General features: G+C 41.2%; 1 protein-coding gene across 1 annotated transcript in view; it reads right to left on the bottom strand.

Moving 5' to 3' along the window:
* The window catches only part of LOC126419138 (protein argonaute-2), a 276,737-nt gene that overhangs the window by 196,602 nt on the left and 65,807 nt on the right, over window positions 1–14,328 (bottom strand). The window contains exon 5 of the mRNA XM_050086246.1: window positions 13,402–14,058. Within this exon, the coding sequence (XP_049942203.1) occupies window positions 13,402–14,058 (657 nt within the window). The remainder of the gene's footprint in view (window positions 1–13,401; window positions 14,059–14,328) is intronic.

The raw sequence follows: 14,328 nt of genomic DNA, 5'->3' as shown, positions 1-14,328 counted from the left end.
CTTTGTGATGACTACAGTAGGAAGATGGAGGCTTCTAAAAAACAATGTAAACAGGAAGTCAAAGCTGCCAGGAAACTGTGCTGAAAACAGGGTTAAACTTGAGAACCAAACAGATCAGATTAAACATGATTTTGAAATGGAGGTAGAAACCAAATGTGCAGTGGTGGTAGAGGAAAAACCAGTAAAAGTAAATGAAAATGTAGATTCAAAATTGACTGAAATAGAGAAAAAAGTGGAAGAGGTACGAAATCTAAAGCATAGCTTAAGTGACAGTGGGTCGGATTCTGACTTTAGTTATAATAATGATAGCAATGACGAAGCCAGTAGTGATGAGAATGAGGTGTTTGAATTTATAATTGATAATTATGGTAATGAAAGAGGACCCTGCTATCTGTCATTTGACTGTGTCTGATAATCATTCTGGTAATCAAGAAGATAGGTTTTCTAGGAAAAAGATTGTGGAAATGTTGTATGAAGATGATGACATGGCAAGTAAAAAGGAAGTGAGACACCCAGTAATAACAGCAAGTGTACAAGGTATACATGACGAATGCAGAACGCTTCAATATTATATTACACTTCACACACAATCAAGTAATATGAAAGTAACAATACATTCTACCACTTACCAACCTCACGGCAACAAGTATGCACTGCAACTGTAGCCTTTGTCATGATGAGGGAGGGGAAACCAGATAGTCATCAATGTTATCCAGGCAGTGGCACCACAAGGCAACAGTACTAAGTTTCTGCTTAGTTAAAATGATTCTGCATGAAGTTCCAATGCAACTGATATCAGTTCCTTTGTTGTCTTTTTCTTTTCTACCTCCCCACTTCACCTTTAATTTACATAAACTGGAGTTTTTCCTCTAGAGTTACAAGAGCGAAGTTTTCTGTTCCCTCATCAACATTTGTCAATGAGTAAACATGTTCTTCCTATTAATGTTTGTTAGACAGTATGCTTGAAATGTGCAAGTCCGCACTTTTGCATTATGCTATTATATGTTAATAAAAATGCATGTGTTACTACTACTGTGAGATACTCCTTGAGCAGCATGTTTGAGAAATGACAGTTTTCTCATCAGGATTTGCTCAGATAGACTCCACCAGAAATGGCAATGTTAACAGCAGTTCAAATGCTGGAGGAAACAGAACATCCTCAGAGTCTTCCACTATGAGAGACATACTATAATTAATGATGTCAATCCACTACCAAGTTTTGATTGAGATCATCATATAAATGTTTGTGTCTGGCCAAGGACAAATTATGAATGAAGATTTTATGAAATGTGATTTAGTACATTTCATAATGGGTTTTGTGTATTTAATTTATTAAATGACAAAATCCTGTAAAGGTGATGTCAATCATTTTGAATTCATTAAATGCTACAGTTGTATTTATATAGTTTTTGTAAGGGAAGGTTACTTTACCCTAGTATAAGTGATCAGGCTAATTGCTCTCCCTGACTTACCTGAAAGATTTAAGATTATGCAAAAGGCGCAACTAGCTAATCAGCTCTCTTCATTGTTAGTCCACATATCACACAGAATATGTATGTAGTCTCCAAACAAAGCATTGTAAAATGCTAGCATCAAAAGGGGAAATATATAAATATTATTTTGTTTTAATAAGAGTAATAAAGGGAATGATGCACAAACAAAAAGCGGCCTATGTGTACTATGTTGAAGGGCCAATAGAATATTAGGTTATATTTTGAATTTAACATGTACCCAAAAGTGAGATATAGTTGCACTGGTATCTCACATGTCAATGATGAAGCATGTATAATAATAAATTAATAAGGTGGGACGTAGTTTTATGCATAAAATTAAAAGAGGCATAACAATAAATGAATATGGTGGGACATAGGGGCATATCCCTACTTCAGGTCGCATATAAAGTTCTATCAGCCTGTCTTCTTCAAAGAGCACAAGGGCCAAATGGAAAACAAAATTGTTGAATACCAAGGTGGCTTTCATCCCAGTAGATCCTGCACAGAACAAATTTTCAATCTAAAGACTGTGCTAAAATGCAAAGCAGTCAGAAACAGCCCAATAATTTGCACATTTGCGGACATTGAAAAGACATACGACTGTTGACCTACAAGCACTTTTTGATATCCTTGAAGAACAAGCATTAGATCCAAAATCCCTTAACCTCAACAAGAAACATTGACCGATACTACCTCCAAGGTGTAATTCATAGGTGAAATATCTGAGCCCTTCCTGATCAAAACTGGCATCCAACAAGGTGATGGTCACCTCCTCTCGTATTCAACCTTGGGCTGGACAAGTTCATCCGTGAATGGGAAAAGGAACTGAAGAAGAAAAACTGCTGGAAACCTACACAGATGAGGCAAGTCAAGGATGACATAAGAATTTCATGTTTAGCTTTTGCTGATGATTTAGCCTTACTAGTGGATGATGAGATAAGAGCAATATAACAGGTTGAAGCTCTTAAAGAATGTGCAGAGAAAGTTGGTCTGCAAATATCCTTAAGCCGTCAGCACACGGACCGTGCATCCAAACGTTGAGCATTGAGCGTGCCGAGTTTCTGACGTCATAGCGTGAAATAGCACGTTCGGGAGTTTTTCCGAACGTGCAGAGCAATATCTGGCATGTCAGATATTCTGAGCGTGTGTCTGAGCGTTGACCAATGAGATGGGACAACGCCACATACGTTACACGCACGCGTCTCCCTTCAGCACAGAGTTGTGAGGCGCCATATTGGCATTCATCTCAAGCCTATATGTATATATGCCGTTTCTGAGCACCAGCAAATTGAGAAGCACTGGGAAACCCGTTGTTAATTGTGTGATTCGTTCTAACAAAATAATGAGAAACATGACATTCGTGGCAAAAGAATTATTGTAACTTGCGTATTATGAGAGGCAGCAACACACTGAAGATCCACCCAAAACGCATTGTTCTTGGTACAATTTGTTATAATTAAATTTCAATTAGTAACATAATTATCTACGATTAACGTTTTTAGCAAGGGTAACACAATATGGCTAAGTGCAGTTAATGAGTTGTTGGTTTAGCGTAATGAGTAGCGTTTCTTTCCACTATTCAGAATAGGTTTGGTCGGTGGTTCGCGTCGTAGGACTTCCAAATTTTTTTTTCCTAACATTCGCGTTTTTATTAGGTTCTCATACTTTATTATTAGTTTAATATAAGTATATGTTATAATATTTGATGTTATGTAAATATACGCTCATCTTTCTTTGAGGGGTGACTTTGTTCGATTGGCTTAATCTACAGAACAGCTTGCGCTACTTGTATAAAGATATTTTGCTCCTTTTTCTTTTACGCTTCATAATTCACATGTTGCAAAGATTCTGCTACTGGGTAGGAATAGTGATCAAGTAAGACTGACCTTGGGGTTTTACTAAAATGTGGGAATGATGAAATAACGTTTATCTTATGCGGAGAAGTATTCCAAATTTGTACCGCATTGTTTGTAACGGAACTTTTATAAGCCCGTGTCCTTATTGATTGGACATGGTACTTTCCTTTTCGCGGACAATGAAGGAAATGTGCAATTTAATAGAGCTAATGTGGAAATTTTACGTTCGCCCATTGAGCAAACAGTGTGATTTACTAACTAGAAACATCCCTCAACTGCCGCCGGAGTGCGTTGCGATCGCGTATAGCACGTAGGGGCCCACGTACCGTATGCACAAGTCTCATCGTCCCTCAGCGTTCAGCAGCACGTTCAACTTGGCACGCTCAACGTTGACGTTCGACAGCACGGTCTGCGTGCCGACGGCTTTAAGTCTGATTTCATCGCCACAAAACTGACGCCCAAACCTTTACTACAAAATACAGTCATATCAATAGAGTCCCATATTTTCAATACTTAGGTGAAGTCCTTGAACGTACAGGGCAAGAGAAAAATAGCAAAAAACATTCACCTCCAAAAACTAAAGAGAGCCTATAAAGAACCTACAAGGTGTACAATAAAAAATGATTGTCCAAAAACAGTAAAATTAGGCACTATAATACAGTATTAAAACCTGAAGTCTTGTATGCCAGTGAAAAGCTGACGGCCAAAACATAAAAAGTTACCTAGAAAACTTATTAAAGGAAGAACATAAAATCAGAAAGAGACTAGGGCCAAAGAAAACAGCAGAGGGCTATGGACTACAACCTTGTGAAACAACTGATAAATTGAAACTGCCTGGAAGATTAAAACTGTGTGCCGGACCGAGACTCGAACTCGGGATCTTTGCCTTTCGCGGGCAAATGCTCTACCGACTGAGCTACCCAAGCACGACTCACGCCCCGTCCTCAGAGCACTTGCCCGCGAAAGGCAAAGGTCCCGAGTTCGAGTCTCGGTCCGGCACAATTTCAATATGCCAGGAAGTTTCATATCAGCGCACACTCTGCTGCAGAGTGAAAATCTCATTCTAGTAACTCATAAATTGTCCAACCTTGCAGCAGACATTAGAAAAAGCCGACTAAAATTTTATGGGCAAGTCTCTAGGCTTTGCAAAACAAGACTTATGCACAAAATTCTTAAATACATAGGAGGATTTAAAACTACACCCTGGATACAGGAGGTCACAAAAGCTCAGATAAATTATTCAGGTATTTTGGACAGAAAGGTATTTAGGCAGAAAGTTGACATATGGGAAGTCAAGTCAGAACGAAGCTTGCAGGCACAAAATGGACAGAGGAATGGACAGAGGAATGGAAGAGAGCCCATGCAGAGAAAATGAGAGCAGCAGCTGTGTATATTCTGCAACACATTATGAGGCTGGCCTCAAGGTTGGTAAGGCATTCTTGTGGTATGGTGTTCCAGTCCTCCAACAAAGCGGTTGAAAACTGTTGAATGGTTATTGGTTCATGTGGACAGGTTGCAATGAGTCTCCCAAAGGCATCCCACATGTGCTCAATGGGATTTAAGTCAGAGGAAGAAAGAGGCAGGCCAGTCCATTCACTGGATATCTTCTTGTTACAAGAGCTTCTCTGCCCATGCCATTTGGTGTAATCATGCTTCATCATGTACAAAAATGGTCAGGACCAAAAGCATCCCCGAAAAGACATACATGGGGAAGGAGTACAGTGTCACAGAACTGTTGACTAGTGAGTGTACCATGTTCAAAGATTTGTAGGCCAGTATACACAAGCAACATTACACTTTCCCACACCATAAAAACATGGACCACCAAAACCATCAAGTTCGACAATGCTGGATGGAACTTCATATGGCATGAAGTAGGAACGCACACTGCACCCAGGAACATTGTCAAACATGATAATTTTGGTGATCCACGGTTATAGTGTGGGGAGGCATAATGTTGCTTGGGAATACTGACTTCCAAACCTTAGGACACTAAACTTTCACTGGCCAATGTTATTTTGACACTGTACTTCTCAAGTGTCTTTTCAGGGGTGCTTTTGGCCCTGCCTTCATTTTTATACATGACAATGCATGATCACATCAAATGGCACGGGTGGAACTGCTTTTGAAACTAGGAGATATTCGGCGAATGGATTGGCCAGATTCTCCCCCCCCCCCCTCCCCCCCCTACTTAAACCCGTTGAGCATGTGTGGGATGTGTTGTTGAGATTTACTGCAGCATGGCCACATGCATTAACAATCATCCAACAGTAGTCAATCACACTGTTGTACTGAGTCTAACACTATGTCACAAGAAATCCTTTAAGTTGAGGCCAACATCAAAGAATGTTGAAGAACATGCACTGCCATCCTATTTCACCCCATGTCCCATATTTTATAATGCCCAGGGGAGCATCATAAATCACTGTGACTTCAGTGTAATTATTGTCTTTGAATAAAAGTGTCATTTCTGCTCATTTCTCTTTGTATTTTTTCTCGTAACTTCCATACTATAAAGCAACTGTTCTCTCTGTGTGGGGTCCACATTTCAGCAAGCTATGTTATTTGGCAGTGACATCATTGGAAGTGTATATAAATGAATTAAAATTGCAACATAACATCTTAAGTCTGAATTAGATTACTTGACAAATAGTTACATGCTTACTACATGTTTATATGGGGCTGCACGTATGAGGGTGAAGGATTTCTGCGTAGTTTTATTTGGGATTTTTCTCTCCACAGTTAGAGATGCAAAGTTTTCTGTATCCTCTGTCGTACAGAAACAAGTACAAATGATTTCTGTTAATGTTACATTACATCAATGATAGTGTTTTAAATAATGCACTTGTCAGAACTTCTGCATGTGATATTATATGTTAGTACTTATACATGTGTCTTATTATTTGTTTGAGGAACTCATTGGGCAGCATGCAGCAGTTGGAGTTCACCAGCAGATGCCTTTATGTCACAACAAAGTACATCACTGAGTACCCAACACCACATGGACCACTGAAAAAGTCCATCAGAGTCAGTAATGTCAAGCATCACAAAGGAAGAAATGCATATCCGCCACACACCCCTAAATGATCCCTCACACTGCTACAGCTCTTGGGAGCCTAAACAAATAATGTTTATCTTTTTCTTTGTTTCATTTGCTATACTTAGAAATAAATGTCAGTGCCTTCAAATAAATCTGTACAACTATATAAGGACACAATTTAAGGTTGTTAACACAAATGTTGAAAAGTTCTTTACTGATTTACTTCATATTTTTAGCAATAACATACGGAATGTTTGGGCAGACATAGACTACATACATAAAAATATACACGGTATGATCAAAAAGTAATGGGAATTTTTGTTTTTCTTGTAGTATCGTTATTCATCAACATCAACTTTGTCTCCTTCAAAGTAATCCCCCTCAAATACAATACACTTGTGTCAGTGTTTTTCCCAATCTTGCAGGCCCTTCTGGAACTCACTTTTGATTGTGGTGTCCAGCTCCTTCACCAATTTTATTTTTATCTCTTCAATGGTGGCAAAAATTCATCGTTTTATGGTTCTCTTCATCCTTGGGAATAGAAACAAGTCACAAGGAACCATGTCAGGGATATGGTGACTGAGGCAATGCTAACAGTTTTGTTTCTTTGCCAAGAAATCTAACAAGCACTGAGGTTTGTAGGGGAACGTCGTCATGACAATTTCACCAACTGGTCAGCCACAATTCTTGTCATTTTCTTCAGATTACTTCACACAAATAGTGCATAACTTCTGGGTAGTATTCCTTACTGACAACAGGAACATAAGGCAGGAACGCATTATGGACTATCCCATTGTAATCTAAGAAAAAGTCAGATGAACCTTCACACGTGATCGACTTTGTCGAATATTTCTTCATCTAGGCTCTTCAGGCAGTTTCCTATGGGATGATTAGGTCTTTGCTTTGACGTAACACCCTTACACCCAGGTTTCATCACCTGTTATAACCTCCTTCAGAAGCTGTGGATCAATGCCAACTTCATTCAGCAATTACTGAGTGATCTAGCATGATATTGTTTTTGGCTGAAATTCAACAACTTAGGAACAAATCAAGCCGCTATGCTTTTCATGTCCAAAACATCTGAAAAAATTGGTTGGAACGAGCCAAAGAATGTGTCGACATCATCAGCAATCTTTCCGATGGAGAGTCAGCGATTTTCCAGCATCATTTTCTTTAATTCTTCCACAGTGTCATCAGTAACCGATGTAGAAGTGTATCAACAGCAGTTGTCTTCATCATCATTCTCGACCCTCTTTCAAATGTTTATACCACTTTTAACTCTTGTCTTACTCATAGCAGATTTGCCAAAAACCACTGTCAACATTTCTAATGTGGTGCTGCAATTTATTCCACTTTTCAAGTAAAATTTAATGCAAATTCTTCCCACCACCATTTTTCAAACGTAAACATTCACCGATCATTTGAAAACGTGTATAACCTTTCCAGGTGTCAACAATAAACTAAACATTCAAAACAGCTGAAAATGCAAACATAGACCAGGAACATGTTTACGAGCAAGACAATAAAAAAATAAAATCTGATGTATAAAGCCCACAAAGTTAAAAAATTCCTGTTACTTTCTGATCACACCACGTATGTACGTTTTCAGCAAAATTTCTGAAAGTTCTTGACCAATTTACATAAAATTTATACACAATAGTCTAATAAACATTCAGATGTACCTATGTGACTAATATACTCGAACCACCGGTACTGCGGAAATGGGAGGTGCAGTTTTCACAGAAATGATTGGCAGTCAGGGTCTTGTATTATTAACCAGTCAAAAGATTCTAATAATACTTAGAAAATTATTTTTTTGTGCAAACATACACCATTTTAAAGGGAACAATGCCTATTGACATTAACGAACGAGAAGTAGGGTGAATTAGGATGTCAGTGATACTTGTTGTTTACAAGATGCCGTATCCTGAAAACTTCTCACATTGGCACTTACATTATACCTGTGGTAGCACACACAAAAGACCAACTCAAGCACGTACAACAGTTTTGTGGATTCTGACCAGTAACAAGACAACTGGCCATCACAAGTTGTGTTCAAAATGACTACCAGCAGAGGCAATACATGCTTCCAGTCTGGTATGGAAAGACTGCTCCACATGTGCTAGTATTTCACCAGAGATGTCCAAGCAGGTTGCAGTAACATGTCATTTTGCATAGCATTGGGTGTAGTTATGTCCTTTTAGACAGTGTCTTTCAGTTTTTCCCACAGAAAAATGTGTACAGGTGTCACATACGAGGAAAGGGTCAGCCAAGGTATGGATCCTCTGCACCCAACCCAACGATTTGGAAACAATTTGTGAAGACATGCTCTAGTACTTTATAACTATGTGCTGAGCACCCATCATGTTGGTACCACAAGTTCCTCCTAGTCTGCGGAGGATGACTTCTAGCATCTGTTGAAGATGGTCTGTTAGGAGGCTGTGATATTTGAGTGCATTCAATATTCCGTCTATGAAAAACGGGCTTATGAGCTCACGGTACACTAACCCACACCAGACGCTTACACTCCATGTATGCTGATGTTTCGCCTGATGAAAGTAATGGGAATGTCAACAGATCAATAGCGTATGTTTCGGCAATTTACCTAGCTATGGTTGGTAAATGTCACTTCATCATTTGACAAGATACATGAGACACTGGAATATCCTGTCTTAAGTCCCAGAATTTAACACGATTCTCATTATCATTTCCATTCAGTTCTTGACAGAGAGAGGTTTGAGGGATGGAAACTATATCAACAGAGAATGCATACGACGCTCACCTGACTCTTGCCACTTCCTCATGCAGCTGAGTGGGATCCAATAGTTAACTGCAACAGCAGCGAGAACATCAGTTTCCCCCTCTTTTGTCGTTACTTGGTTCCTTCTGTTACATTGTCTACGTTTTACACTATCACTTGTACGTAACTTGTTGAAGAGGTTGATAAATAATTGGCGAGATGGTTAACATCTACTGGATCTCCTGCCACATACATTGCACAAGAATAAACTGCATTCCTCCTACACTCTCAATAAACCACAAGCATGTCTGTTTTTTCTGCATTGGTAAATTCTACTGTCCAGTCACATCCTACTGCTTGGATTGTCAGACACTAACTGATTAGCACTCAAGGAACACATAAGCACAAAATGAAAGCAAACATAACATTGTACCTAGCAACAATGCAGGTTGAATGGCACAAACAAGTGTTGGTGTGGAAACTTTTCAAAATATGATATCTTGTAAACGACTTGCACTAGAATACCACAACACCACTGATATTCTAATCTATCTTACTTTTAACGTGTTAATTTTGACAGACATTGTTCTATATACAAAAGGGTATATTTGTATTATAATATACTTTCTAAGTATTATTAAAATCTGTTAATTGCCGAAGAATAAGAGCCCCTGTCCACTAATCCATTCATTGAAAACTGCACATTAACAGCACTTTCCATTTCCGCAATATTTTTTGTGCAAGTTTTACATCACACACACACACACACACACACACACACACACAAACAGAAAAAAATAAATATTGTCAGCAAAAAGTTCGACAAGTCTTTGACAGACATACTTCATACTTTGGGTTAACATTGTAAAAAAAAAAAAAAAAAAAAAAATCTTGAAAAGTTCTTGACAAATTGACTTCAAACATGTACACCATACTCAAAGATTCAGACAACCATAGACTATATTTTTTTGTATATGGGCATAGAAATACCTATACATTATTTGAAGGGGAAAACTTTGTTAGCAAAACTCTTGAAAACTCTAGACTAATTTACATCAAATTTTTACACAATACTCTAATAAAATTACTCCAACAAAATCTAGATGGTCATACTATATATGTTTTAATAAATGTATGAAATATATATTATAGGCAAATGTTGTAAGCAAAATTCTCAGAAAGTTCTTATCTATTTACTTCAAACTTTTGTACATTACTCAGACGAACAGACATCGGCTGTAAATTTTTTTAAACACTGAATATGTTTCCATAAAAATTAACTGCAAGAAAAAAAATCTTGTGCTGTGCCATGAAAATGTGTGGTTTATTTTTCTTTCCAACAGTCAATTTTAACTGTAATATCTGGGCATTTAAACCATCACACAAAATGTTTCAACTTTATGTATTTTTCTTCTTATATATGATTAGAAACAAAATTTGTGTACACAAAAATGTGCTGCTTCTTTTCTTCATCACAGTCAGTTTTAACAGAAAACACAAAAGTTTTATTTGTGGCTTCCCTGCTTATCACTAGTATACTACTACGAAAACAGATCACCCACTTTGTAATTCTAACCATTTGCAAATTACAACCATGCAAAACACTGTCACTGAGGCTACTAACCTCACAGATCTAGCAAATGGAGAGGTCTATCCCTTCCCCTGCTTGCCAATGCTCCCAACCAATTCACCCAACTTGTTTTAATTTTAACAAATTCCCATTTAAGGTTACCTTCACAACACCAATGAATAAGGTTCAAACCAAGAGAGAAAAGTAGATGAACAGAGAGGGAGAACGGAAAAAAAAGATGAGGCAGATGATAGGGGGGACGAGGAGACAGAGAGAGAGGGGGGAGTGGGGTGCGGAGACTGACAGAGGGGGGGGGGGGGGGGGGAGGGAGGGAGTGGGGGCTGGGGTGCGGAGACTGACAGAGGGGGGGGGGGGGAGGGAGGGAGTGGGGGCTGGGGTGCGGAGACTGACAGAGGGAGGGGGGGAGGGAGGGGGGGCTGGGGTGCGGAGACTGACAGAGGGGGGGGGGGAGGGAGTGGGGGCTGGGGTGCGGAGACTGACAGGGGGGGGGGAGGGAGTGGGGCTGGGGTGCGGAGACTGACAGAGGGGGGGGGGGGAGGGAGTGGGGGCTGGGGTGCGGAGACTGACAGAGGGGGGGGGGGGGAGGAGGGAGTGGGGGCTGGGGCTGGGGTGCGGAGACTGGCAGAAGGGGGGGGGGGGAGGGAGTGGGGGCTGGGGTGCGGAGACTGACAGAGGGGGTGGGGCGCGGAGACTGACAGAGGGGGTGGGGCGCGGAGACTGACAGAGGGGGTGGGGCGCGGAGACTGACAGAGGGGGTGGGGCGCGGAGACTGACAGAGGGGGTGGGGCGCGGAGACTGACAGAGGGGGGCGCGTTACCCACCAGGCCTCAACATCAGCTAATTTCAAGTTGCCCCCCCTTGTACATCACCTGTCATTCAACAACATCTTTGCCCCTGTACTTCTGCCTCGACTGACATCTCTGCCCAACCTCTTTGCATTTACATATGTCTGGCTGTGTGTGTGTGTGTGTGTGTGTGTGTGTGTGTGTGTGTGTGTGTGTGTGTGTGTGTGTCCTTTTTCCCCTCAAAGGTAAGTCTTTCCACTCCCGGGATTGGAATGACTCCTTATCCTATCCCTTAAGACCCACATCCTTTCGTCTTTCCCTCTCCTTCCCTCTTTCCTGATGAAGCAACCGTGGGTTGCGAAAGCTTGAAATTAGTGTGTGTGTTTGTTATTCTCTCTATCAACGTACTAACGCTTTCGTTTGGTAAGTTACAGAATCTTTGTTTTTAGATATATTTTTCCCACGTGGAATGTTTCCGATGCTGTAACTTACCAAATGAGAAAGTGTTGGTATGTTGATAGAGACAAAGATGATGTAACTTACCAAACGAAAGCATTGGTATGTTGATACGCACATAAACAAACACAAACACACACACAAATCCATACATTTACAGACACAGGCAGACATATGTAAAGGCAAAGAGTTTGGGCAGAGATCTGTTTTTTATTGTGTATCTACCAGCACTTTCTCGTTCGGTAAGTCACAGAATCTTTGTTTTTTAATATATTTTTTTCCATGTGGAATGTTTCTATTTTTTATATATTAAAAAAGATGCTGTGACTTACCAAACGAGAAAGCGCTGGTAGATAGACACAATAAAAAACACACAAACACAGACACAAATTTCAAGCTTTCACAACCCACCGTTGCTTCATCAGGAAAGAGGGAGGGAGAGGGAAAGACAAAAGGATGTGGGTTTTAAGGGAGAGGGTAAGGAGTAATTCCAATCCTGGGAGCGGAAAGACTTACCTTAGCGCGCACGCGCGCACGCATGCACGCACGCACACACAATCCATCCGCACATATAAAGACACAAGTAGGTTTTGCCTTTAGATATGTCTGCTTGTGTTTGTATACGTGCTGATGGATGTGTGCGCGTGTGCACATGCGAGCGCAAGTGTATACATGTCCCTTTTTCCCCCTAAGGTAAGTCTTTCCACTCCCGGGATTGGAATTCCCTCTCCTTCCCTCTTTCCTGATGAAGCAACGGGGGTTGGAAAGCTTGAAATTTGTGTCTGTGTTTGTGTGTTTTCTATTGTGTCTATCTACTAGCGCTTTGTTTGTTAAGTCACAGCATCTTTTTTTAATATATTTTTCCTGTGTATCACATGGCAGAAGGGGTACATATACCAGATCTTTAATGTGTCCCCAAAGAAAAAAGCCACACTGATTGAGATCTGGTGATTGGGGAGGCCATTTCATGAACTCCAAAACACAGAAAGCTCGCTCCACACCTGAACTTTCCATGTTTGCGGCCAGCGCTGACTATTGGCAAATTACCAAACTATGCCGTGGCAGAATACATAAAAGAAAAACTTTCAGAGTTTATCTTCAAAATGTCATAGTATGATATCTGTACAACGTTTGGTTCTTGTGCAATAAATAATTAAAAGTGTTGCCGAACTTCATGTACATCCTGTTCTGTGCCACAATTTACTATAAGTCTTAGTTGGCTACAGTGCAAACCCACAGTACGAACTGTAACAAAACATGTTCGAACCCTTCAGATTGCAATACTGACTGACTAAAACAATCAACTGAGCCAGACAGAAACAAAGTGTGTCAAGAATACCTCTTAACTGGGATATTAAATAAAATGCAAAATATATTGACTATAGCAGTCTGGACGCAATTCCAGAAGCAGTTTTGTGACAGATTTACGAAGTAGCTCACCTTTCTGGGCCTGTGCTGGCTGCTGAGGTGGAGCCGGTTGTTGCTTTGGCACCAGCTGCTGAGGTGGCTGCTGTTGCTGTTGAGGTGGTGGAGGTCCCGTCGGTGACACCTGCTGTGTGGGAGGTTGCTGTTGCCGCCAGACACCACTGGGAGCCCCCAGACTGGGAAAAGCATCTCCTGACGGTGGACCACCTCTTCCTCTGCCCCCGCCATCTCCTCTCCCTCTCCCTCTGCCTCTCTCCCCTGGTCCTCTGCCTCTACCTGGCTGAGGACCCTGTTGCTGCCACTGACCGGATGAGCCACCAACTGCAGCCTCTTGTGACGGAGAAAAGGGACGCACGTCACCGTCTCCGCCGCCTCTCTCGGCGCGACCCCGACCTCTGCCGTAACCGCGGCCGCCGGGAGTGGGAGGCGCGAATTCCCGCTCCGGACTTGGCACCTGTGGAGGCGGCACTGGTCTCTGCTGCGGTGTCGGAGATACCTCCGGTGGCGGCTGCTGTGGTGCTGGAGCACTCTCCGGTTGCGATGTGCCCGGTGTTTGCGCCGGCGGGCTTTCCGGCGGCGTCAGAGTACTGGCTGCAGCCGCTGTAGTTCCGCTGCTGACATCGGCCCCTACCCGCGCCTGTTTCGCTGCCGCTTTCTTGGCAGCTCGCTTGTCTGAAATTGGGAGACAATCACAAGTGTGGCAAAAATTGATGCACAACTCTCCTACCATAAAACTAAATGACGTTTGCTCACATGCTGCAGTGCACTACTCAGGGCACCAAAACTTAAGTGCAAATGAATCCTGTGAGGCAGGTATATTAACTACAAGACAGTAAAAATTATTATTTTCAGCAAAATTGAAAAAATTATCATACCATTTTAACAAGTCACACAAGACCATTGAATTTTTTTTGCAAAATAAACTTTTGCACAGCTAACAGT

The sequence above is a fragment of the Schistocerca serialis genome, chromosome 9 (genome assembly GCF_023864345.2).
Source record: "Schistocerca serialis cubense isolate TAMUIC-IGC-003099 chromosome 9, iqSchSeri2.2, whole genome shotgun sequence".
Lineage (NCBI taxonomy): Eukaryota > Metazoa > Arthropoda > Insecta > Orthoptera > Acrididae > Schistocerca > Schistocerca serialis.
This window is presented reverse-complemented; position numbering and strand designations above follow the sequence as displayed.